The sequence below is a fragment of the Triturus cristatus genome, chromosome 10 (assembly GCF_964204655.1).
Source record: "Triturus cristatus chromosome 10, aTriCri1.1, whole genome shotgun sequence".
Taxonomy (NCBI): Eukaryota; Metazoa; Chordata; class Amphibia; order Caudata; family Salamandridae; genus Triturus; species Triturus cristatus.
Window position 1 is genome coordinate 280,894,160 of NC_140593.1, and position 26,294 is coordinate 280,920,453.

At 43.7% G+C, this 26,294-nt stretch overlaps 1 protein-coding gene across 1 annotated transcript in view; it reads left to right on the top strand.

The window, feature by feature from the left end:
- The window catches only part of LOC146789325 (ATP-dependent translocase ABCB1-like), a 1,722,143-nt gene that overhangs the window by 1,376,882 nt on the left and 318,967 nt on the right, over positions 1-26,294 (top strand). Inside the window, exons 21-22 of the mRNA XM_085631119.1 lie at positions 17,498-17,581; positions 17,670-17,873. Coding sequence (XP_085487245.1) covers positions 17,498-17,581; positions 17,670-17,873 — 288 coding nt within the window. The remainder of the gene's footprint in view (positions 1-17,497; positions 17,582-17,669; positions 17,874-26,294) is intronic.

Here is a 26,294-nt window from a genome sequence, read left to right on the forward strand (position 1 = left end):
CTAACAATTAAAGCTAGCAAGTGCCAGATTGGACAGGGATCTGTCGTGTACCTGGGACACCTGGTGGGCGGAGGTAAGGTGCAACCCCTCCAGGCCAAAATAGAGACCATCTTGGCTTGGGAGCCCCCCAAGACCCAAACAGAGGTCCGAGCTTTCCTCGGCCTCACTGGGTATTTCCGCCGGTTCGTCAAGGAATATGGTACCATCGTAACCCCCTTGATGGAATTGACCTCGAAGAAGCAACCTCGCAAGGTCATATGGACAGCTGCATGCCAAGACGCTTTTGACACGCTGAAACATGCGATGTGTACCGCTCCAGTACTAGCAACACCAGATTTCAGCAAGGAATTTATTGTGCAGACAGACGCATCAGAGCACGGCATAGGTGCGGTGCTCTCGCAACTCAACACCGAGGGCCAAGATCAACCAGTGGCCTTCATATCCAGAAGACTCCTCCCTCGGGAACGGTGATGGAGCACCATTGAGAGAGAAGCCTTCGCGGTGGTCTGGGCTCTGAAGAAGTTGAGGCCATATCTCTTTGGAACTCACTTCCTTATTCAGACCGACCACCGCCCCCTTCGCTGGCTCATGCAGATGAGAGGCGAAAACCCCAAGTTGTTGAGGTGGTCCATTTCCCTACAGGGGATGGACTTTCGGGTGGAACATCGGCCCGGAGTTGACCACGCCAATGCTGACGGTCTCTCCAGGTTTTTCCGCCTTAGCGATGAGAACTCCCTAGAGGTTGGGTAGCTCTCCCCTCTTTCGGCTGGGGGGGACGCGTGTTGGACCTGTCAGCCCTAGGGTGGTCTCCCCATTTATTTTTCATCGTGCCTCATTTTTTCCACCCTCATTTTGATGTTGGACTTCAGTCTCCGAGCGCCTTTTCATTGCCAATCAGTGTTAAGGTGCAGGTGCTCCCTTCTCCCAAGATGGCTGCCACAGACCCCTGCTACTGCAGAGTGGTCTTTATTAGTAGCACCCTAGCTGCCAGGAGCTGGCTGGAACCCCACAACAATGTTGCAACACCAGCCCGCCTTTTTTGTCCCATAGGTAGAATGGGAAAGCTCCTGGAATGTGCTGGAACCTTCTAGAAGGGAGGTGTGGTTTTACTTTTGCCGCCTTGGCTAGAGGTCACCTGACCTAGGGACACATAAGTGAGAGGGGGAACTTTTTCTAGTCAGTTGGCCAGTGGGATAAAGCAGAGCTGGAGAATCCATGCAGGAGTGTAGGCGGTAGGGCCTAGCCAGGGACTTATGCCTCTGAGAGTGACAGGATTTAGGTGCTGCCTCTTAAGTGAGTGAGGGATCCTGTGAAACCCACTGATCTTGACCAGCAGTAGGAGGACCCAGAGAACCTCTTCCCAGCCTGACTAGGAAGGACCTAGTCGCCAACTCACCCCCTACCCCCCTGTAACAGAACCCCTTAAGGGCGCCAGATACATCTGCGCCATCAAGACTTTCAAGAGCAACTGATTGCCAGAACTGAATGCTGAGACTGCGTGTCCAGACTGAACCTTGAAACTACCTACCTAACCGATTGTGGTATCGCTGAGGATCAACCAGGTCTTAGCGCTGTGACCCCTGCGCCCCCTGACCTGGCCTGGGATCCCTGGCAGCGTGCTCCGTTAAGCGCGGAGCCCCCAGCTTAATTTGAGCCCCCCCCCCTGTGGCGTGGAGGCTGAAGCGCGCTCACCGCTGTGGCCCGGAGGCCGGAAGAGTGCCCCTCATCGTCGTGAGGCCCGAGGAGAAGCCCGGGGCCCCGTCACTGCCGTCGCAGCTGTGGTGGAGGTGCGTGAGGCCGTGTCTGACCCCCGTCGCAACAGGATCGCCTGTGGACTTCGGAGCTGTTTGGAGGCCTTCCTGATGTCGAGCGAGGTAAGCCCGGAGGCTTGGGACTGACCCCGGTGCGCCCCCTACAGGCTGGGAGCCACACCACACCCTGAGCCCGGGTTCCCTCTCCGTGGGAGTCCCCTGGTCACCACGTCAGAGAGACCCCTCCGAGGGATTCGCCCCTTGCTCCCCACTGACTCTCCCGGAACTTTGTGTCTCCTGAACTGCACCGGAGTACGAGAAGCTCGCTTTGCGCGGCTCGTTGTGCTCCGTGAACTGCTCCGTTCTGAAGTACTCATTGCTACTGATTACGAGTAGCGCGCTGTTCTAAATGCTCCGTTCTGAAGTATACATTGCTAGTGATTACGAGAAGCGCTATGTTCTAAATGCTCCGTTCTGAAGTATACATTGCTAGTGATTACGAGAAGCGCTATATTCTAAATGCTCCGTTCTGAAGTATACATTGCTAGTGATTACGAGAAGCGCTATATTCTAAAAGCTCCGTTCTGAAGTATACATTGCTAGTGATTACGAGAAGCGCTATGTTCTAAATGCTCCGTTCTGAAGTATACATTGCTATTGGTTACGAGAAGCGTTATGTTCGAATGCTCAGTGCTGGCGTATTCACTGCTTACTGATTACGAGTAGCGTTATGTTCCCATGCTTAGTGCTGACGTATACACTGCTTACTGATTACGAGTAGCGTTATGTTCTAATGCTCAGTGCTGAAGTATTCACCGCTTCCTGGTTACGAGTGGCGCTATGTTCTAATGCCCTGCTCTGAAGTATGCACTGCATGCTGGTTACGAGTGGCGCTATGTTCTAATGCTCTGCTCAGAAGGTGTTCGTCAGATTTGTCCCAAGGTAACGGTAGGCCCGCGAGGTCTGCCCTGGGTCCCTGCACGCCCCCAGGAGTGGCGCTACAATCCCCAAACCCTAACACGGGGAGTAAGATATACAGGGTACTGGTGAATATTGTACTGGTGAATATCATACTGGTGAATATCATAATGGTGAATATCATACTGGTGAATATCATACTGGTGAATATGGTGCTGGCGGATCAAACGCTGACATAAGTGAATTGCCATTGTCATCTCCCTAACTGAATTTATATCTCATGAAGTGCATATATATGTTATGAACTGCATTTATCTCGAACTGCTTGGATAAAACTTGAGTTATTTGCATAAATCTCTACAGTGTGGCGTCCCTTATTGTGTGCGTTCCTTGCTTCAGTGGATGCGTGTGTTGTATGGTCGCTTTACACACAAGCCTTTGGGTGCCCAGCCGCTCGTGTCACGTTACCCCCTTAGGGCCTGGAGACCCCAGGTCTTACAACGTACATAACATTAGTTCAAAAAACACAGTACGTGAGCACAATAGCCAAGCACAGAAAAGAGAGAGGGGGGGGGATTTGGGGGGGAATGAAAAGAAGAATCAATATCACTTAGTCCCAGTGTAGACAGAGCCAAATTCGTTCTATTCTGACTCGAGAGGAGGGGCCCCTGACCTTAGCAAGAGCCATCTCCATCTCATACACCCCTCTCAATAACTGCCAGAACTCCGCAAGTGTTGGAGGTTTTGACTCAATCCAAACCCTGGCAATGCATAAGCGACAGCAAGCCATAATAATAGAAAATAAAGCAACAGAGATTAAGCCGGGGTCCTCTATTAATCCCAACAGTATCTCTTTCTCAGAAATAATAATATTACTGCCTGCCAAGTTACACAACTCCTTAGTAATCAGCGTCCAAAAAGCAGAGCGTTCCGGGCAAGTTATAAACATATGTCTAATGTCTGCAGCAAAAAGTGAGCATTTAGGACAGCAGGTTTTTGGTGTCAAATTGGGCGTAGCCCACTTAGAGACAATTTCAGGCGTGTAATACAAGAGAAATAACATGCGGTGTTGCTGAAGTTTTAAATTAATAGAAGTAACAGAAGAATTGATAGTCAATAATGACCTATGCAAGTCTGCTGTATTTACACAAGTTCCAAAATAACGATTTAATTTTTCTACAGCCTGAGCGTCGTCGTCTGCTACACCTGTAAGAAGATGTTCATAGATTTTCCCTATACAACCCCTGCCTCTAATCTGTAGTAGTGAGCAAATGGGCTCCCCCAGTGCATTAGCAGTCACTAGACCTTCCCCATTGATAAAAAAATCTCTAATTTGCAAAAATTTTAAAAAAGAGTTGTTCGGGACCCCAAATTCGTCTCTAAGAGAAGAAAATGATCTGAAACCGTCCTGATCGTACAATTGCCCTAACTGTAGTACACCGCACCGTTGCCAGATCTTCCAAGTAAAATCACCAAATAGGGCCCCCAAACGGGGATTCCCCCTTAGATAAGTGCTTGCATGTAATTCAGGAATATTGTACGACTTTACTATGTCCCGCCAGATCCAAGTAGCGTGTCTCACTATCTTGAAGCGGACACGTTTGAAGTAATTCGGGTCAGAGATCCTGGAGAGTATGAACCTATACTCCGGTCCGCATACTAACTGATATGCTAGCCACATTTGTGACATGCCAAAACCTTCCATCAGGCTCTGTAAACGCCTAGCAAAAGAAGCCCAAAAGTATAACTTAAAATTTAAGAAATTTAATAGCCCGCCTGGCCCTTTTATACCCCCAAATAAAACTGCCTATAATGCCATCCAGTCTTTTAAAAAATGAAAATGGAACCCGCAAAGGGATGCTCCTAAAAAGATACAAGAACTTTGGGAGGACGTTCATCTTGATAATATTACAACGCCCCCAGATGGTTAAAGGCAATTGGTGCCATTTACGCAAATCCGTAGCAACTTTCTTGAAAAATGGTTCATAATTAAGTTTCACTATTTCTTCCGTGTGGCTGTTAAGACTAACCCCTAAATAAGTGGCTTTTTGAGTAACACCCAAGGCGGGTGCGAGAGGGATAATTCCAATATTAGTTATTGTTTGAGTTTTATTAGTATTAAACTTATACCCTGAGAATAATCCAAATCGCTGCGCTTCCGAGACAATCTCCCCCATAGCTTGAACCGGGTCTTTAGTAAAGACAGCTATGTCGTCTGCGTAAGCAGTTATTTTAATATGAATATGATTATAAGAAACCGGACGGATATGCTGATTTCGTAGCAGATGGCGGATAAAAGGTTCAATGTATATTGCGAATAGCAAAGGTGAGAGGGGACACCCCTGCCGGGTGCCCCTCTGAATGTGAAGTGGATCCGATATCAATCCATTAAGCCGAATAACAGCCTGCGAATTCATATATATTTTCTGAATAGCCGAGACAAACTTGCGACCGATTCCTACTTCCAACATTATAGCCCAGAGTGCCCCCCAAGTGGTGTGGCTCACTGGTTAGAGGCGTTACAACAAACAAATGATGGACGGAATGCTGACAATGCAGACATTCTCCCCCAGTCAAGAGATCTGGGTTAAATCCATCGTTCTTTTGCCCACTACGCCACCCCAGTTTAGACATGGCCATATGCAAATCAGTCTTGACCCTGTGCCTCATGGGAACAGTCCAGCCCGAACTGCCAAGCCATGTCTTCCCTGGACCGGAATCAAGCATCCTAGGACCGGTTTCTGGCTATCAGCCGTCATCAGCCATGATAGCTTGACTCCGGTGGCGTAGTGAGCACGGGTCCCACGTCTGGGAATACCCATCCCACTTAGGGCGAAAAGCGTTACAACAAACAAATGATGGACGGAATGCTGACAATGCAGACATTCTCCCCCAGTCAAGAGATCTGGGTTAAATCTATCGTTCTTTTGCCCACTACGCCACCCCAGTTTAGACATGGCCATATGCAAATCAGTCTTGACCCTGTGCCTCATGGGAACAGTCCAGCCCGAACTGCCAAGCCATGTCTTCCCTGGACCGGAATCAAGCATCCTAGGACCGGTTTCTGGCTATCAGCCGTCATCAGCCAGGATAGCTTGACTCCGGTGGCGTAGTGAGCACGGGTCCCACGTCTGGGAATACCCATCCCACTTAGGGCGAAAAGCGTTACAACAAACAAATGATGGACGGAATACTGACAATGCAGACATTCTCCCCCAGTCAAGAGATCTGGGTTAAATTCATCGTTCTTTTGCCCACTACGCCACCCCAGTTTAGACATGGCCATTTGCAAATCAGTCTTGACCCTGTGCCTCATGGGAACAGTCCAGCCCGAACTGCCAAGCCATGTCTTCCCTGGACCGGAATCAAGCATCGTAGGACCGGTTTCTGGCTATCAGCCGTCATCAGCCAGGATAGCTTGACTCCGGTGGCGTAGTGAGCACGGGTCCCACGTCTGGGAATACCCATCCCACTTAGGGCGAAAAGCGTTACAACAAACAAATGATGGACGGAATGCTGACAATGCAGACATTCTCCCCCAGTCAAGAGATCTGGGTTACATCCATCGTTCTTTTGCCCACTACGCCACCCCAGTTTAGACATGGCCATATGCAAATCAGTCTTGACCCTGTGCCTCATGGGAACAGTCCAGCCCGAACTGCCAAGCCATGTCTTCCCTGGACCGGAATCAAGCATCCTAGGACCGGTTTCTGGCTATCAGCCGTCATCAGCCAGGATAGCTTGACTCCGGTGGCGTAGTGAGCACGGGTCCCACGTCTGGGAATACCCATCCCACTTAGGGCGAAAAGCGTTACAACAAACAAATGATGGACGGAATGCTGACAATGCAGACATTCTCCCCCAGTCAAGAGATCTGGGTTAAATCCATCGTTCTTTTGCCCACTACGCCACCCCAGTTTAGACATGGCCATATGCAAATCAGTCTTGACCCTGTGCCTCATGGGAACAGTCCAGCCCGAACTGCCAAGCCATGTCTTCCCTGGACCGGAATCAAGCATCCTAGGACCGGTTTCTGGCTATCAGCCGTCATCAGCCAGGATAGCTTGACTCCGGTGGCGTAGTGAGCACGGGTCCCACGTCTGGGAATACCCATCCCACTTAGGGCGAAAAGCGTTACAACAAACAAATGATGGACGGAATGCTGACAATGCAGACATTCTCCCCCAGTCAAGAGATCTGGGTTAAATCCATCGTTCTTTTGCCCACTACGCCACCCCAGTTTAGACATGGCCATATGCAAATCAGTCTTGACCCTGTGCCTCATGGGAACAGTCCAGCCCGAACTGCCAAGCCATGTCTTCCCTGGACCGGAATCAAGCATCCTAGGACCGGTTTCTGGCTATCAGCCGTCATCAGCCAGGATAGCTTGACTCCGGTGGCGTAGTGAGCACGGGTCCCACGTCTGGGAATACCCATCCCACTTAGGGCGAAAAGCGTTACAACAAACAAATGATGGACGGAATGCTGACAATGCAGACATTCTCCCCCAGTCAAGAGATCTGGGTTAAATCCATCGTTCTTTTGCCCCCTACGCCACCCCAGTTTAGACATGGCCATATGCAAATCAGTCTTGACCCTGTGCCTCATGGGAACAGTCCAGCCCGAACTGCCAAGCCATGTCTTCCCTGGACCGGAATCAAGCATCCTAGGACCGGTTTCTGGCTATCAGCCGTCATCAGCCAGGATAGCTTGACTCCGGTGGCGTAGTGAGCACGGGTCCCACGTCTGGGAATACCCATCCCACTTAGGGCGAAAAGCGTTACAACAAACAAATGATGGACGGAATGCTGACAATGCAGACATTCTCCCCCAGTCAAGAGATCTGGGTTAAATCCATCGTTCTTTTGCCCACTACGCCACCCCAGTTTAGACATGGCCATATGCAAATCAGTCTTGACCCTGTGCCTCATGGGAACAGTCCAGCCCGAACTGCCAAGCCATGTCTTCCCTGGACCGGAATCAAGCATCCTAGGACCGGTTTCTGGCTATCAGCCGTCATCAGCCAGGATAGCTTGACTCCGGTGGCGTAGTGAGCACGGGTCCCACGTCTGGGAATACCCATCCCACTTAGGGCGAAAAGCGTTACAACAAACAAATGATGGACGGAATGCTGACAATGCAGACATTCTCCCCCAGTCAAGAGATCTGGGTTAAATCCATCGTTCTTTTGCCCACTACGCCACCCCAGTTTAGACATGGCCATATGCAAATTAGTCTTGACCCTGTGCCTCATGGGAACAGTCCAGCCCGAACTGCCAAGCCATGTCTTCCCTGGACCGGAATCAAGCATCCTAAGACCGGTTTCTGGCTATCAGCCGTCATCAGCCAGGATAGCTTGACTCCGGTGGCGTAGTGAGCACGGGTCCCACGTCTGGGAATACCCATCCCACTTAGGGCGAAAAGCGTTACAACAAACAAATGATAGACGGAATGCTGACAATGCAGACATTCTCCCCCAGTCAAGAGATCTGGGTTAAATCCATCGTTCTTTTGCCTACTACGCCACCCCAGTTTAGACATGGCCATATGCAAATCAGTCTTGACCCTGTGCCTCATGGGAACAGTCCAGCCCGAACTGCCAAGCCATGTCTTCCCTGGACCGGAATCAAGCATCCTAGGACCGGTTTCTGGCTATCAGCCGTCATCAGCCAGGATAGCTTGACTCCGGTGGGACCCGTGCTCACTACGCCACTGGAGTCAAGCTATCCTGGCTGATGACGGCTGATAGCCAGAAACCGGTCCTAGGATGCTTGATTCCGGTCCAGGGAAGACATGGCTTGGCAGTTCGGGCTGGACTGTTCCCATGAGGCACAGGGTCAAGACTGATTTGCATATGGCCATGTCTAAACTGGGGTGGCGTAGTGGGCAAAAGAACGATGGATTTAACCCAGACCTCTTGACTGGGGGAGAATGTCTGCATTGTCAGCATTCCGTCCATCATTTGTTTGTTGTAACGCTTTTCGCCCTAAGTGGGATGGGTATTCCCAGACGTGGGACCCGTGCTCACTACGCCACCGGAGTCAAGCTATCCTGGCTGATGACGGCTGATAGCCAGAAACCGGTCCTAGGATGCTTGATTCCGGTCCAGGGAAGACATGGCTTGGCAGTTCGGGCTGGACTGTTCCCATGAGGCACAGGGTCAAGACTGATTTGCATATGGCCATGTCTAAACTGGGGTGGCGTAGTGGGCAAAAGAACGATGGATTTAACCCAGATCTCTTGACTGGGGGAGAATGTCTGCATTGTCAGCATTCCGTCCATCATTTGTTTGTTGTAATGCTTTTCGCCCTAAGTGGGATGGGTATTCCCAGACGTGGGACCCGTGCTCACTACGCCACTGGAGTCAAGCTATCCTGGCTGATGACGGCTGATAGCCAGAAACCGGTCCTAGGATGCTTGATTCCGGTCCAGGGAAGACATGGCTTGGCAGTTCGGGCTGGACTGTTCCCATGAGGCACAGGGTCAAGACTGATTTGCATATGGCCATGTCTAAACTAGGGTGGCATAGTGGGCAAAAGAACGATGGATTTAAACCAGATCTCTTGACTGGGGGAGAATGTCTGCATTGTCAGCATTCCGTCCATCATTTGTTTGTTGTATCACTGGTTAGAGGCGGCAGACCCGGAAGCAGAGGTCGGCCCGGGACCAGGGTTTGATTCCCGATGCGGCAGGGTCTTGGGACAAGGTCAGCGGACTCGATAATTCTCGCCCCGGTGCCTACTCTAACCATGGATCCCACTCAGCAACTCTGGGCAATAGCTTGCTTAATCTCCACTTACGGCCCCATCAGCGCCGGGGATGCTTGTCTTCACCTTGGAGATGCCCAGTAGGGACCATCTCACAGGGAAAGCCAGGATGGGTTCCCCAGCGGTATACAGCGCCGGGACGCCCCGTTGCTCGGGCAGCTGTGCGCTTTACAAGTATACAACAACAACATTTAACTCGATCGAAAGCCTTCTCGGCATCAAGAATTAGCATCGCTACTTTACCGCCCAAACAATGGGCAGCGTCAAACACGGCTATAGCGGTATTAATATGCGTTGTAGTATCCCGCCTGGGAACAAAGCCGTGCTGTTGGTCAGACACTATTAAGTGTATGGATGGTGCAAGACGTGAAGACAGAATTTTAGAAAAGATCTTAGCATCGTGATTGATGAGAGAGACTGGGCGATAAGAACCTCTCTCAGTTGGGGGTTTCCCCTTTTTCAGAAACACAATTATATTAGTCCATTTCCAAGACGGGGAGGGTCCCCACCATCCAATATATCATTCGCCACCTTCAAAAAGACCGGACCAAGGGTTCCTATAAAGGTTCTATAGAACTCCAGGGGTAAAGCGTCCCCCCCAACGACTTTCCCAAGGGGGAGAGCCTTGATTGCTTCCGTAATTTCAGCTCTATCCACGTCCCTATCCATTGAGACCGTGGTAGGAAAATTTAATACATTCATATCAACTCCCACTTCTGAGGGAAAAAAAAGAAAATCAGGATTTACTGAATGTGTTCTCATGACAGAATGGTTCTGTCATGAGCACACGAGCACTGGTGCTCATGACGGAACCATTCTGTCATGATCTTTGAAGAGGTTAATGGCACATAAATCAATAACAATACACCACTGTGAGGGTTCAGAAACATCAGTTCATTTCCAAATAGGAAAAATTGGAGTATTGCAAGGACTTTCTGAAACTTCACGCACAATAGCTTTAGCAAATAACTCTGAAACAACCTCATGCAGAGCCAAAATATCTTTTGGGAATATTTATACTGAGGGATGCGAGGGAATTTGGCATTGGGCTTAAGCATAATGGTAACAAGATCAATGTGCATGTATTCTACATCATTCTTACTAACTGCCCGTAGAGCAGAATTGACAGAAAGAGTTCAGAGGGAACAGAACATTTTCAAGCATTACAAAATACTTGGCAAGCGAGACAGTCGAACAAGTGAGATAGACACCATCAGGGGAACAGCAGATGTTAGCATGCAAGCGTTTCAGAAAATCCATGCCCAGTAAATTTAAAGCAGACTTATCAGTTAGCACAAAGGTAGAAGATAGAAGATACAAGAACATGTTAGAGGACCAATAGTCAAATGCAAAGTCTCAAAATTGGGGCTGGAAATTGGGATGTTTGAAAACCCCACGAAAGTATTCATTTTCCAGAGAGAGTTAGCCCATGTATGAGGTCATGTGATATGGAGGTGAAACTGATGTACTTTTCCTTAACACATACCTCTACATCGGGACCTAAAGGATCTACTGAAAAAATAACAAAATCCTGTTCTTTATGGGGGAGGTCTATTCTACATAAGTAAAGTTATAATGATCATTTTCGTAATACTCTCTTGAAGAGTTGTTCAATGTGTGTCTGCTGGTGCAGTATTGGGGTCTGTCAAAATAATTCTCTTGAGAGACGAGAGCATTACATTTTTCTAGTGGTCGAACAGAGCATCCTGTGTCTCGGCCACTGGTTTGGTATCTGCGCCTACCACTGGATACTTGTAGGTACTCACAATTCCAACGAACTGGTGCATGACAATAATTACATCGTCTTCTTGAACATTTTGTGGGTAAGGGCCAGGAGGGCATGAACACCTCTTGATTTCCCCTAAAAGCTACTTTTCCACTCCTCTTTTGAGCTTACAGGGCACAACTCCTTTCAGGAAATGCTGGCTGCATCAAAGCTTTGGTCTTTATCATTTTATCTTTAATTGCCTGATCCGTAAGATGCCTAATGTCATAGTATCTTGCCATTGTCAATATTTGGGCAGAAATTTGTCCGGCTAGGTGATTCAAAAGTTTGAATATCACTTTTAAGATGAGGTAACAAACCAGCAATATGATGTGAATACAAATTATTTTCCCCTTCTGCATAAGCAAGATCTTTTTCACTGTAGGAAGGGACTGTATTTTCTGTCTGTGAAAGATATTTCTCAACTGACTCAACTTCTTGCGTACAAGAAGTCAATTTATCCCAATTTACTTGTTTGTGAGACAGAATCTGTAGCATTCTTTTTATAATGTTATCAGGCAATGCAAGTATATTTGCATGTAATTAACCAGTATTGGCCTCATGATAGTTAGCAACAAGAGCATTTTCAAGAGCTGCCCTCTAAATAGGCGGGTCTACACTAACCTGTTGGTGTCATTGTCGCCATATAGGGGTAGGATACAAGAAAACATTTGATCTAAATCAAAGAGTTAGTTGTCCTATTTTTATCATTTTACAGTCTGTGCATACCATTGCTTGGGAACTTGGCAAATGTCTGCAATTCCATGCTGCTCCATGGACATAAACATGATGGGTAGGGTGGGCAATGTAAAACCCAGGGACTTTTCTCATTGTGGCTTGAAAGGTAAGGGTGAAAAGGAACAACAAATCAAACCATTCTAGGAAAACAGCATAAGCTTGGAGCTCCCGGGTTGGGACAAGGAATAATCCTCCATTTCTTTTTATCAATGGCATAATAGTCTGTTGGTAGTGGGATAGGGGGTGATTCACTATCTTTGTCTTTATATTATTAAAGTCAAGCTATTTCTCATAAACTGATGTAGCCAATTCTACAATGATAACATTTTGTATGTGTCTTTTCTCTTTGCGAGCCTCTTTAAGTACTACAGAGCCTTTCCCAGCCCAGTTCTGTGCAAGACCTTGCATAACCCTCTTTGTTTCCTTTGAAATTTTGCTTCTAAGCACTATAGATGATGGACCACCTTCTGGCTGAACATCCATTAAAAGAGAGGGAAAGGAATCTCTACAAGGCAAGGAATCCTTTATTTGTATTAATGGGGTAAATATAGGTGTTTGATGAAGAGGAGAAGGACAGGATTCTTGTCGGACTGTTTGGATGGAATTTGGAAAATGGAACCTTCATATGACCGGATTCCATACTACAACAGTTCTCCCAGGCTTTTCATTAGTGGAAGACGTATCTGGATTTAGAGTAAATAAACTCCCTTCAAAAACCATCTCTTGTCTAATCCTGCTTATTTGAGGAGAGGGCGTTACACTGGTGATTAGTGGAGAACGAACGGAGAAGCCTTGAAACCTGCGTTGGTGCAGATCATGAAACTGAACATCCAAAGAGACTGCTGCAATGTCATACACACCGCTTTTCAAACAGGAGCACTGGTGGAGGTTACAGCTGTTCCGGTGAGGTGCATGGAAATTTCAGAGGTTCTTCTAATTAATAATATTTCATGCCAGTTTGAGAGACATGGTCAGCATGAGTCAGAACATATAATTTGCTGTCGTCGTTCAAGCATTGAGCAGCACGTGCGCATGTGCTTTTCAAGCTGTCTACGTGGCCCAGTCCAGCAACCATCTACGATATCGGCATCTCCGGTGATCCACACCGCAATAAAGAATTTGTGTGCTGAATACGTGCACCATTGCAGAGGCCACCAGTGGTTAGCTTTTGGCAAATTTGGTGGTCCATACACCAATTAAAGCTGCAATTCATATACTATAATAGAAACGATTCCCAAAAATAAATTATAATGCAGATCATCAGTATTATCAGCAATTTTGGTCATTCGCTCCCCATTGTGGATCTCACGAAATTTAAATCAGTGATTTGCACACCTATGAACATTGAAAGTTAAATAAAAGATCTGGAATCATATAATTGCCTACGGTGATACACACTTATGTTTGGGTACATAATATACAAATTTAAACTGCCAGGATTCACATAGAACATTGCACACTGCTCTCTGCAACTCTTGCTGTACAAGAAAGACAATGGATGAAGTTAATGCACCAACTCCATTTTTATCTACACCTGATGAACATACTTTGGAATGGAGACAATGGACAGAAGTGTTAAAAATATATATAGAAGCAATTGGAGGGGTTTATTATACTGACAAACTTAAATTAGCCATTCCAAAATATTGTTTAGGGGCGGAGGACAGGCGTATTCTTAGTCATTTACCCACGATTGTAGAAGAACAGGGGGATGATCGCAATATGAATGTATATGAGATGGCAATTAAACAACTAGATAAGTTGAAAGTCAAGAAAGTAAATGAAGTTGCTTACATTGACACAAGTTTTTGAGTAGAGTCTTTTGATGTTTTTGTGAATGATTTAAGAATCTTAGCCGCTAACTATAACTATGCGTCTTTTCATTACCATATTTCTTCAGGACCAAATAGTGCATAAAATTGCAGACCCTAAATTACAGGAAAAACTGTTATTGGCAGATGATTTAACTTTCAGTAAAGCAATAGATATTGCCCATCGGGTTGAGGAGAAGAAACTGGGTATGAAAGAGTTATCAGCTGAAATCCAGATGGTTAAAACATGGTTATGATGAGAAAATAAGTAGCAAACCAAAGTAAAAATACAAACCAATCAAAATCCGTACAAAAAGGAATATGTATGTTTCAAATGTGGCATACCTTATCATTTAGCCAATGACAGCAAGTGTCCAGCTATAGGGCAAGTTAGTTTGTAGATATTGTAAAACCAAATGACATTATGCTAGGATGAATAGAAATAGAAACACATTTAAAGAATGTGATATGGAGGGCAATAAGCACAGAATTAATTATATAAAGTACATTGGCTGTGACCCATAGGGGGAAACAGAAGACATTTTTTTAAGTGTGTATGAGGTTAATGGGAATGTTAAAAATGCCGCTTTTTGCAAAGTTAATATTCGGGGTAAAGAAATAAAAGTAATGGTAGATTTTGGCGCAAGACATACCCTGATTTGTGACACATGGATGAAAGAATTTCCTGATGTGAAATTGTCACCACCGGATATTAAATTAGTAGGATTTTGGGGCTTTTTTCTTCTGAGTTTTAAAGGCAAAACCATAGAGACAAACGTTTATGTGGCCAAGAAGGATATTCTTTGCTGGGTTGGCCTCAGCAAAGAGATTTAATGATCACTATGAATCCTAATCATACTGAGAAAGTACTAGGGTATAGTGACTTGTTGTTGCAGGTTGGGGACAATATAGCAGCTGATTGGGAGAGGGTATCTCTATAGTTTTCTGCTCACAATTAGGACTTTTGAAAAACTTTGTACATAAAATCATTTTAAAACATAATGCTGTACCTAAAGCGCACAATGTCAGAAACATACCATCGGCCATGAGAGATGCATTGATGGTAGAATTGAAAAAGTTATGTAACCAGGATGTGAAAGCTGAGATTGAATCCTCCAAGTGGTTGTCACCCGTGATTGTGGTACACAAACCAAATGGGAAAGTCAGGTTATGTGTTGACTTAAGAGACTTCAATGACTGTGTGTGGGTGGATCGACATCCGCTACCTAACATTGGAGACATGTTTGCTGTGTTAAAAGGGCCAATGGTATTTTCGACATTAGATCTATCTAGTGCATACCATCAAATAGTACTACATGATGATAGCAAACAATACACATCATTCATAACCTCTGAAGGAGCTTATTGGTATACGAGGATGCCATTTGAACTCATCTCTGCATCTTCTGTATTTCAAAGATTCATTCATAATATTTAATGGGTTGAATAATGTCCTGTATTTTCAATACAATATTTTGGTTTTTGGCAACAATGCACAAGAAAATACGGAAACTCTATATGTAGTATTGAATATTTTACAGGACAATGGCTTGACTCTAACCAAAGAGAAATGTAAATTTGGGGTGGAATCGGTAGATTATTTGGCACATTGTATTAGTAAAGATGGAATTGCACCAAAACACAATCATGTAAAAGAGGCAGAAGAGGCTTCTGAACCTCTAAATAAGGACCATTTTAGATAATTTCTGGGGCTGGCACAATACTATGCCAAATGTATTCCTTTGTTTTCAGACAAAACTCTTCATATGAGGAATTTTATGAAAAAAAAAACAGTTTTTGGGATGAGAATTGTGCGGTTGAGTTAAACTCCTTAACATTGGGAATAGCTTTGGCCCCTGCATTGACAATGCTTGATACCCGGTGTGATTCAGTCAGAGTCTCAGATGCCAGCAATGTTGGCATTGGGGCATTCTTAATGCAAAATCATAAAGGAAAGTTAGTTACAATCGCTTTTGCATCAAAGCCACTAAGGGGTGCAGAACATAAATACTCGACTTTGGAAAAAGAAACTGTAGCATGTTGGTGGGGAATTTAATATTTTCAACAGTTCAGGGTAAGATCAGCCGATCGTCCATTGGCAGATTTGTTTACGACAAAGGATTGTGGTAAAGCAACACCCAGAATTGCCATATAGCAATATAAACTGCAAGACTTTCACTTTAAAGTTGAGTACATTCCTGGGGTAAAATATATTGTGGAGGACTGTTTATCTAAACTTCCTGTGATTGATGATGAAGTTGAGGTTGAGGACCATGAGATGGAAAAAGTGGTATTGATTTGTGAAGTGTCCAAGGCATGTATTAAAGAGAGACGATGGAAAGCTGCATGTGAAAGTGATGTTGATTTTCAAAAGTTGTTAGGGTATCTTAAGTCATATTGGCCTTGAAAAAGACATTTGGAAGAATGACAATTGCCTTTTTTGTATGTGGTACAGGAATTATCTGAACAGGATAATATTTTAATTCATGGAGAGCAGTTGGTGGCGTCAGAACGTCTTAGACAGATGGTGCTGGATATGGCTCATGACAGAGGGTCATCTTGGGAGGAGCAGCATGAAAAGAAGAGCTTGGTAGGAACTCTGGTGGTCAGCCATTGATAGATGTGTGGAAAGCAGTATTAGATCATGTGTTCAAAGTGCCATCAGCAAGAAATCTCAGAAACCTGTGAAATATGAAAAATGCCAGTATCAAGACCATCTACAGTATTGGAGAGAAAGTCTCTAGATGTTGCAAGGCCCATGTGTGTTGGAAAGCCTAAGTCTTGATTGATAAACTGTTTCAATGGCCAGAAGTCATATTTGTACCACAGATTACCTCAAGGATGGTAAATCCATTTTTGAAAGAGATTTTTGAGAGAAAAGGATTTCTAAGGACATTTCTTCATGGAATTGAGCATAAGCGGATGTCAGTTTATTATCCCAAGAGTAATGGGATTGTGGAAAGTTGGATTAGACTATTAAAGGAAGGGTTACAACTTGCCATAGTCAATGGTAAGAATTGTCAGCAAGCAATTGAGGATTATTATGGACTTCTGGGAACACATCTAGGAGTGAAGGGGACATATCTCCATTCGAAAAAATTAGAGAAAGAAAAGGTGTGTGCACTTTGAATCAGATGTGGATGGTGGAGTTATTGGACTAAGCAAAACTAAGAAGTTCAAATGATGGTAAACAGGATAAAATGGATCACCATGAAAATGAACAGTGGCAACCTTTGAGAGAGAATGATTGGGTGTGAGTAAGGAATGGCAGGATGGTGAACGCTGGTGAATTGAAGTATTCAGTGCCTATGCAGATAGTTAGGGTAGGTAAATAAGCTGTACAATTACTTTGGATGTAACATACTCGTTTGTAGGAAGTCCAGCACTACACATTGCCAACCACTGGTACTGCAACACCCTTCCATAGAAAATACTGGCAGTAGTGACTTACTACAAAAGTGTAAGTTACTACAAAAGTTCAGTTTGTGAGCAGAGAAAAATAGTAAACTTACTCAAAAGTGTAAATTACTACAAAAGTACAGTTTGTGAATAGCAATTTATAATACGTTTTGCAATAGTACTGTAATACTACAAAATGTATTGTAAAGTGCAGCTTGTGAATAACGCCCAATGAGTGGAAACAAAATCCCTCCACTAGCTTTGAGCAATAATGGCTTTTGTAATACCTGAAGTACTCTTATTGCCTATAAAAACTATCCTTTAAATTATTCTTTTTTTCTTTTTCAGGAAATAGGATGGTTTGATGATTATAGGAATGCAGTAGGAGTTTGGATCACACGTCTTTCTACAGATGCATCTCAAGTTAAAGGGGTATGCCCAATAAAAAATCTTGGCTGCTTACAAAAATCAAATGCAACTCATATGTAAATGATTGAGTATTCTACCTTCCCTTTTTCAGGCAATTGGAGGCCGTTTGTTTATACTTACTTCGACCTTCTGCAACTTGCTAGCAGCCCTCATAATTGCATTTCTTAATGGATGGCAACTAAGTCTACTTATTCTTGCCTTTATACCAATCCTGGTTGGCGCATTTACCATTAAAACAAAATCGCTGGCTGGCCATGCTGCAAATGACCAAGCTGCCCTGGAAGAAGCTGGAAAGGTATGTTTTGTTGGAATCATTTTATGTTTGTTCTGCTTGAAATAATATGCTTTTTAGTCCAGTTTCAGCCTGGGTTTGGCAGAAAATAATCTTAGGTGACTGCAGCGAAAATACAAATTACATTTTACCATTAAATAATTCAATCAGTATTGATAGTATATCCAGCCAATTGCAAATATTAAGAATCTTGGCTGCATTTTAAACGTTGTTTGTAAATATGTATTGCTATGGACCTTAAAAGTGTGTACGAACTGCTAATTATTAACAATAACAACATTATTATCTTTATACTATTTTCTATCATTTGGCACAAAAAGGTAATTTATGACTTTAAAAGATTGTACCCCTTTCTCAAAACATTAAATTTGTTTTTATAATAAATTTCAAGTATAAAGTCAAGCACACATAACCCTATTAACAATTAAAAATAAGGATTATTTGGTCAAATTTGCAAGTGTTTTGTCATATTTAAATATATTGGCTCTGCTTTTTGAAAATGCATTTAATACATTAAAATATACGCCTATCCATATTTTGTTGAAATTTGAAAAAAATATGTTTATTGAAAATGAAAGCCTTGAAATCAAAAATAATACATAAAACTGTCCCCTAAATTATATTAGTAATTACATAAAATATTTGCTTTTAGCCATCCAGTATGTAGGATTGGCTGGTTTCTGATGTTGACTTATCATGGTTCCAATATCTCGTCATATTATGTAGTTCCTGGTTTACAATAACCAATGGACCAATAAATATATCAATGAGAGCCCCATAGCATACTTGCCTTCAATTATAATTACACAATGGTAGCTGGTAACTGCCCTCTGAGTAATGTTCATTTGCCTATGTTGTTGTTTAATAATCTCTCTGGTAAATGTTCTATAGTATCCCGAAAATCCTGAAAATATAGGAACTACACAAGCTTACCCTAATTTTAACATGTTAAATCTGTTTGCTAGGGAACTTGAGTGTTCAATAGTATCTTATCATTTAGCATATTTAATTCATTGGTTTATAAAGAACTCACTAACCAATCTGTGACACTATACCTTTGGACTGAAAGTACCACCTGCTTATATTCCATAACTACTGACTCACGGCCATCCACCAAAATGCCAAGGTCAGTGGAAGTAACATACTGTGTCCTAATGACATCACACAGTTGACTACATGATTCACTCCCGGCCATTCTTTTTTTCTTGTTTGGATGTATCCAACAATTTTACAGCGAAATGTTTTTTAATAAAATCACATTAATTATTTCTGGATAAAATTATCTAAGTGACATTGCATACTCAAAATAAAAAAAAATGTTTTTCTCGTTAGAATCAAATTTACCTCATTGTTATACGTACCTTGACAACTGATTTATGCGTATATGTGATACCAGTATTCCTGTTTTCCATATTCTTTCTATCATTTGTCTTGATTCAGCAATATTGGTACTACTACGAGCAATCAACATTGATATAAAAGCAAAAAATAAATACAGTTTTTGTATAAATTGATTGGTCGAAACACATTAATAAAGCTATTTTAAGTTAAGTTTGAATGTTACTGTTTAGTTTGTTAATAATTTCCGCAAAGATATACTGCCAATATTGATTTAATGCAGCACTCATCCAGAACATATGCAACTAATCTCCCCTATCTTTCTACCTGGGAGAGTTATCAGAAATAGACGGGAATATCATATTTACTCAATGAGGATCAGATATCCAGCCATTAAAAAATACCATATGTTGTAAATTTGCCCCTTTCAAACCAAAAGTATGCTTTCCATTCACATGGTTCTTAATAGACTCCTGTACATAAAAGCTATATTTCTCTCATATCACCCCCACTTCCTATTTTCCAGGCATAGTTCTTTGTATCAACACATCAGTGACACCTTTTGCACATTAGGGAAGAAAAAGTTAGTATTAAAACTCACCAACTTCGCTAAATTAGTGCCCAAAATATTGAAGACGTTATGGCAAAGCTGTTGGTGGGAAAACCTGTACCATCATATCTTAGAAAAATCCATATTACACAATGCTTTGAAATTCTTAAAAGTGCTATTAAGAAAAAAGTCCCCAATTGTAATTATTACCTGTATTGCCCATCTTTGTATCTCTCCAGGCCTCCCAGATGAGATAAAAGGTAATAATTGCATATGATCATAAAGGGCTATCTGTGTCTGTGAATGTGGAAGAGAAACCAAATATAAAATGGGCTCCCTTCTACTATGAAGTGAATGGAGAATGTTATACTTGATTTGCCTAGGCATTTTTGGAATCAGAATTCTAAATATGACATTCTGAATGTTTAAATTAAAAGCATTATACTGATAATATATTTTCAATGCTATAAGATACCACTTAAAAGTGTGTGTAGTGGATCTAACGCAGGCACATCTTAGAAATAAAGATCCTGGCAACTGCAGATCCACTTCTGCTTGAGGTAGAATTAAAATGCGTAGTTGAGTATGTAACTGCTAACTTCCCCTGAAAAAACTGAAAAAGACCATGAAATGTCCCTAAAAATCAACTGACAATGAACACGGAATATCTAAATAATAAAACAAAATCTAGGAAGTATCACTTTTTTAATAAGGGCTACTATGCAAAATGACCTCTTGGTCATATTAACCAGTGGCTTAAAAAATCATGGTAAAAGTCTGCTACGTGTTCTGAAAAGAATACTCCTAGCTGTCTCTTAAGTTATTTTTGATAATTTGGCCATAGAGGACATTCTGTAGTAAGATTAAACAACACAGTATAATTTTTTCCTCAAGCCTCCTAAATTAGAAGATTGGTTAATACTGTTTAGGGCATTCCAAAAGTTATTTGGGCCTGATTAAAAAAAAAAAAAAAAATAGGGACTATCTGTTCCTACTGCTATTTCTGTATGCCTTCAGTGCATAATTTGAACCAGTTGTTTCTGGTGCTTGGCTCCTGCACTTAATTGTAAACACCAGTATATATCAGTCAGCTGCAATGTTTGTGTGAATTCGAGATAATCAGAACAACAGTTGTGTTGTTAATTCAATATGCATTAAAAACAACTAACACCTGCCACCCAAACCATTTTGAGAGCTTTGGGAGCCTGGAACAGTCTGAATTGGTAGCAATGTGGTTAACAGCTGTGTAGGTTCTTTGATGGCACTGCTGACAGGGGCAATGGGTGGTGCAAGCTATGGCAACCTCCTAACAAGGGCCCTGGCACTTATTTATTGACAAATTAATCCATGAATGCATTTCTCCTAGTTTTGATCACCACACTCTGAATGCCTTCTCACAGAAAGATATATTCAAGAGGCTCACGCTGGTCCAAGTTCTGTCTGCCCTGGGTCAAGGTGAATGGATGCTGGCTTCAGAGATGCAGGACACCTTCTTTCATGTCCCTTTTCAGCAGTTCCACAGATCCTACTTAGAATTCAAGGTGGGCGAGGTGTGCTTTCAGTTTGCTTTGCTCCCATTTGGCCTCATCAGTGACCCTAAGGTATTCAGGAGGGTGCAGGTGGTGGTCACAGCACATCATCGGAGGTTGAGGATTTCAGTTTTCAATCAATCAATCAATCAGAGGTTTATACAGTGCGCTGCTCACCCGTGAGTGTATTCAAGGCACTTGGGAGGAGGCAGCCCCGGGTCAGTCGAAGAGCCAGGTCTTAAGGTCCTTCCTGAATGTGTGCAGGGTCGGGGAACGTATGATGTTCATGGGGAGTTCATTCCAGGCTGCAATGTAGGAGAAGGCTCTCCCACCAATTCTGTTTTTGCGGATGTGGGGGACCTCTGCCAGGACGAGGTCGGCGGAGCAGAGGTTCCTCTTGGGTGCATGGAAGGAGATTCTCTCGTTGAGGTATTTGGGTCCGATGTTGTTGAGGGATTTGTAGGCGTGGGTGAGGAGTTTGACTGTGACCCCCTTCTCGACGGGGAGCCAGTGGAGGTCTCGGAGGTGTTAGGTCATGTGTTCGTGACGCGGTGTTCCGAGGACGAGTCTGGCTGTGGCATTCTGGATGGTTTGGAGTTTGTGCAGATGGGCCAGAGGTGGCGTTGGCCCAGGTTTCCATGAAAAAGGAGACGTTGGGCGAGAGGGTGTTGATCAAGCCCCAGATCTCTACGGTGTGTCGGTGCAGGGAGTGCACATTGAGGAGGATGCATGTCAGAGTTTCGGTGGTGCGAGCATCAGGAGGGACTTTGGCGGTGGAGGGGGCTTTCTCGATGGTGAAGGATCTACGGCAGGGTCTGCACGAAAATTGTCTGTGGGTGGTGCTTGGCGAGGATCTTTTGCAATCGGTGTGTCTTCTGGGATTGAGTGCATGGAGGGTGGTGGAGTCGTAGTGGATTGGCCTAAATGAACCAGGGTTCCTGGCGCTGGCCACGGACGGGATGCGGACGGGAGCAGACGGGCTTGCCCTAGGTGCGCCTGCTGCGTGCGTCTGCTGCACGGTCCATCAAGTAGGGGGGAGGGGTGGGACCATAGTTCGGAAGGCATGAATGGGGCTGTGTCGAGAGAGGGGCCACAGGGGCAGCAGCGGCGGGAAAGTGAGTGATCAGTGGGAAGGTCACTAGGAAGGAGAAAACTATTTTTATTGGTAACAACAAACTTCAAAGCACAAAAACATATCCATACTTGGGCATCCTTATGGATAATAAAGGTTCCTGGAAACACGCCATAAGGGCTAAGAAACTCTTATTTATGAAGACTACAACCGCTCTCGTGAATTTCGCACAGAAATTAGGTAAAAGGACGCCACTGCAACTACTCAAGATCTACCAGGCCAAGTGCGTCAGTGTGGTTATATATGGGGCAGGGATTTGGGGATATTGTAATGTATCAGAGTTACAGAAAGTTGAAAACGCTTTAATTCGCTATGTATTGGCGGTTCCTCGATCCACCTCAACTTTTGTTTGTCACACAGAGCTGGGGCTGCAATATTTAATGGATAAAATAGGGGTCCAGCCAGTTTTATTGTGGCATCGTATCTGGACCTCATTAAAAACAACTTTTAATCAGAGTGTTATAAGAGATTCCCTTAAATTAGAGCAAGCCCTAGCTATTAGATGGCTGAAGTACATCAAAGATTTTATGATGGACTTAGGACACCCTGAATTTTTTAATGACCCATTAAAGATGACCAATATCTCCAGGAAGGATTTTAAAAAAACAATGCATGGCACACCTGGAAGAACTTAGATATGGAAGTGAAGCTCACAAGTCGTCAGTCCGCCTAAATCAGATGATCCTATCATCTGCAGAAATTCAACCGTAGCTGACCTATCGCGGAACTGGATATGATAGATTTGTATTGGTTCGTTTTGGACTAGATTCTTTTTACCATCTAGTTTCATTCCCCACAACAAATGATTGGTCGAAAAATCTAGGACCCTGCCCTTGTGATGGGGTGGCACCCTAAACGACAATCCATATTGTTTTCTTTTATAAATATTATGGGGAACACAGAAAAAGGTGGATCCTTCCAATTTAAAAAATTTGGGGTTTGAGGCAATGTCGCCTGGCCTACCTTGCACTCCAATTATTGGAGAATTCATGTTATGAAAGAAATATAGCACTATTTTTAAAAGCTGTAATTAAATCTAGGAAACATATATGATTTTTAGGAATTTACATAAATTGTATAAACTGCTTTTAGAATGTAATTTTTATATGGAGAAAGTTATTTAATGGGTATACGTGAAAATGAAATAAGAATATAATATGATGGGCGGTACCTCATGGTAAATGAATTCAAATAAGTGTATTATATAGCTGTGTATCATGCTTTTATGGGTTTTTTTCATCCGAAAATGAAAATCGAATAAAGTGAATTTTGATGGTTTGATGGAGTGATCAGTACAGCGGAGAAAATGTGAAAACACAGAGAACAAAACAGAATCACACAGAGAACAAAACAGAATTACAGTAAATAAATCAAAAGTGGTATCAGCAAGATCAAGAAGCGGAAACAGCTGGCAAGTATGGAGACACCTGAGTGCTGGGTGAACAGAGATCGGCCAGCGTGAACACTGCACCAGGAGGGACTCTGTACCTGTGGCGGTCCGGCGGTGAGGCGGAGCTGCTGGGGAGAGTGCTGGCCTGGACCAGAAGTCAAGGCTTCACACGCGCGCGGTCGCAATTAGGTAGGGGAAGGGGCAGGACTAGAGGTCGGGAGGTTGGAGTGTGGCTGTGTTGGGGAGGGGCCACAGAGGCAGCAGCGGCAGGAAAGTGAGTGATCATCACAGCGGAGCAAATGTGAAAACACAGAGAACAAAACAGAATCACACGGAGAACAAAACAGAATCACAGTAAACAAATCAAAAGTGGTATCAGCAAGATCAAGAAGCGGAAACAGCCAGCAAGTATGGAGACACCTGAGCTCTGGGTTGGGCTGCTGGTGCGAACACTGCACCAGGAGGGGCTCTGTACCTGGGGCAGTCCGGCCGTGAAGCAGAGCTGCTGGGCAGAGTGCTGGCCTGGACCACTTTTTCTCTACCTCAATGACGGGCAGTTGAAGATGGGCTCACCACAGACAGTTGTAGATCACATCCACATGTTGTAAGCCTCTGACATCATTGAGGTTCACGGTCTATATGCCAAAATCACACCTGACTCTTTCCCTGTGTATCCCTTTCATTGGATCCAACCTGGATACTGTGCAGTTTTGGTCTTTCCCTCCACCACAACAAGTTCAGGACATAAGGTTGTGATTCTGTATGTTTCAGCCTCAGTCCTGATTCTTGGAGATATGGGCTCTCAGAATTTTGGGTCTCTTGGCATTCTGCTTGTCGACTATGCCAGGTGGCATATGTAGGCTTTGCAGTGGAACCAGATCTCTCAATGGGCCAAGGACCACGGTAACCTGTTGGATTCTATCCAGGTTTTGGCAAAGACTGCAAAAGACCTGCAGTGGTGGCACAGTCACAATTTGACTCTAAGCAGATCCCTCTCAATGCCCCACCCAGAGCTGACAGTGTTGATGGATGCGCCACTTCTATGATGGGAAGTCAAACTGGTAGAGGTGGAGTTCAAAGTCCTCAAGTCTCCACTGGAGTTAGAGGCCATTTGCCTGGTGCTGAAAGCTTTCCTACTGTCCATCAAAGGTAGGATGATTTAGGTTCTCATAGACACCACCTCCACCATGTGATACTGCAACAAGGAGAGCAATGTGGGGTCTTGGGGGATGTATGTCGTTACAACGCACACTTTTACAACGCATGCACTTACAATGCATTTTTTACAACGCAACATCCACTACAACGCATTCCACTACATCGCATGACACTACAACGCATTTTTAAAAACTACCTTTACAACGCATTCCATTACATTGCATACTACCTTTACAACGCATATCATTACAACGCATACTATTACATTGCATTTAAGGTAAGTATTGGATAGTATAGGGGTAAAAATTACTATTCTTACTCCAGGGGGTGCAACAGTAGGGTAAGTGATGGATAGTATAGGGGTAAAAATTACTATTCTTACTCCAGGGGGTGCAACAGTAGGGTAAGTGTTGGATAGTATAGGGGTAAAAATTACTATTCTTACTCCAGGGGGTGCAACAGTAGGGTAAGTGTTGGATAGTATAGGGGTAAAAATTATTATTCTTACTCCAGGGGGTGCAACAGTAGGGCAAGTGTTGGATAGTATGGGGTAAAAATTACTATTCTTACTCCAGGGGGTGCAACAGTAGGGTAAGTGTTGGATAGTATAGGGGTAAAAATTATTATTCTTACTCCAGGGGGTGCAACAGTAGGGTAAGTGATGGATAGTATGGGGGTAAACATTACTATTCTAACTCCAGGGGGTGCAACAGTAGGGTAAGTGTTGGATAGTGTAGGGGTTTTAATGTAATATTATGTGTTGTAATGGTATGCGTTGTAAAGGTAGTATGCGATGTAATGGAATGCGTTGTAAAGGTAGTTTTTAAAAAATCTTTGTAGTGTCATGCGATGTAGTGGAATGCGTTGTAATGGATGTTGCGTTGTAAAAAATGCGTTGTAAGTGTAGTGCGTTGTAATAGGTGCGTTGTAAAGGTTGTTCCCCGTCTTGGGTCCTGTGCCAGGTGACACTTTGTTTCTGGAGACAGCTGAAGCACTAAGGCATTTCTGAATTTCTTAAAGGAAATGTATCTGCTTTAAAAGGTACTTTTAAAAAGGTTATGTGAGGGTTGCCAGTTGCCCCTTAGATCACATCCTACTTCCTAAAACGTTTTCTACAGCTCTCACATGTGGAGGGGTCCAGACGGGACCCTTCTGCGATTAAGTGTTTGCCACAACTTGGGAGTCTGTAACTTTTTTAATGGTTTTAAATGCGAATGAAGGACAACCATTGATAGGTCTGGAACCAATTTTGTATTAGGGTACCCAAAATTGAATTGGTATCCAGTCGCAACCCCATATTTTAAGTTGATAACATTTTACAGACTCC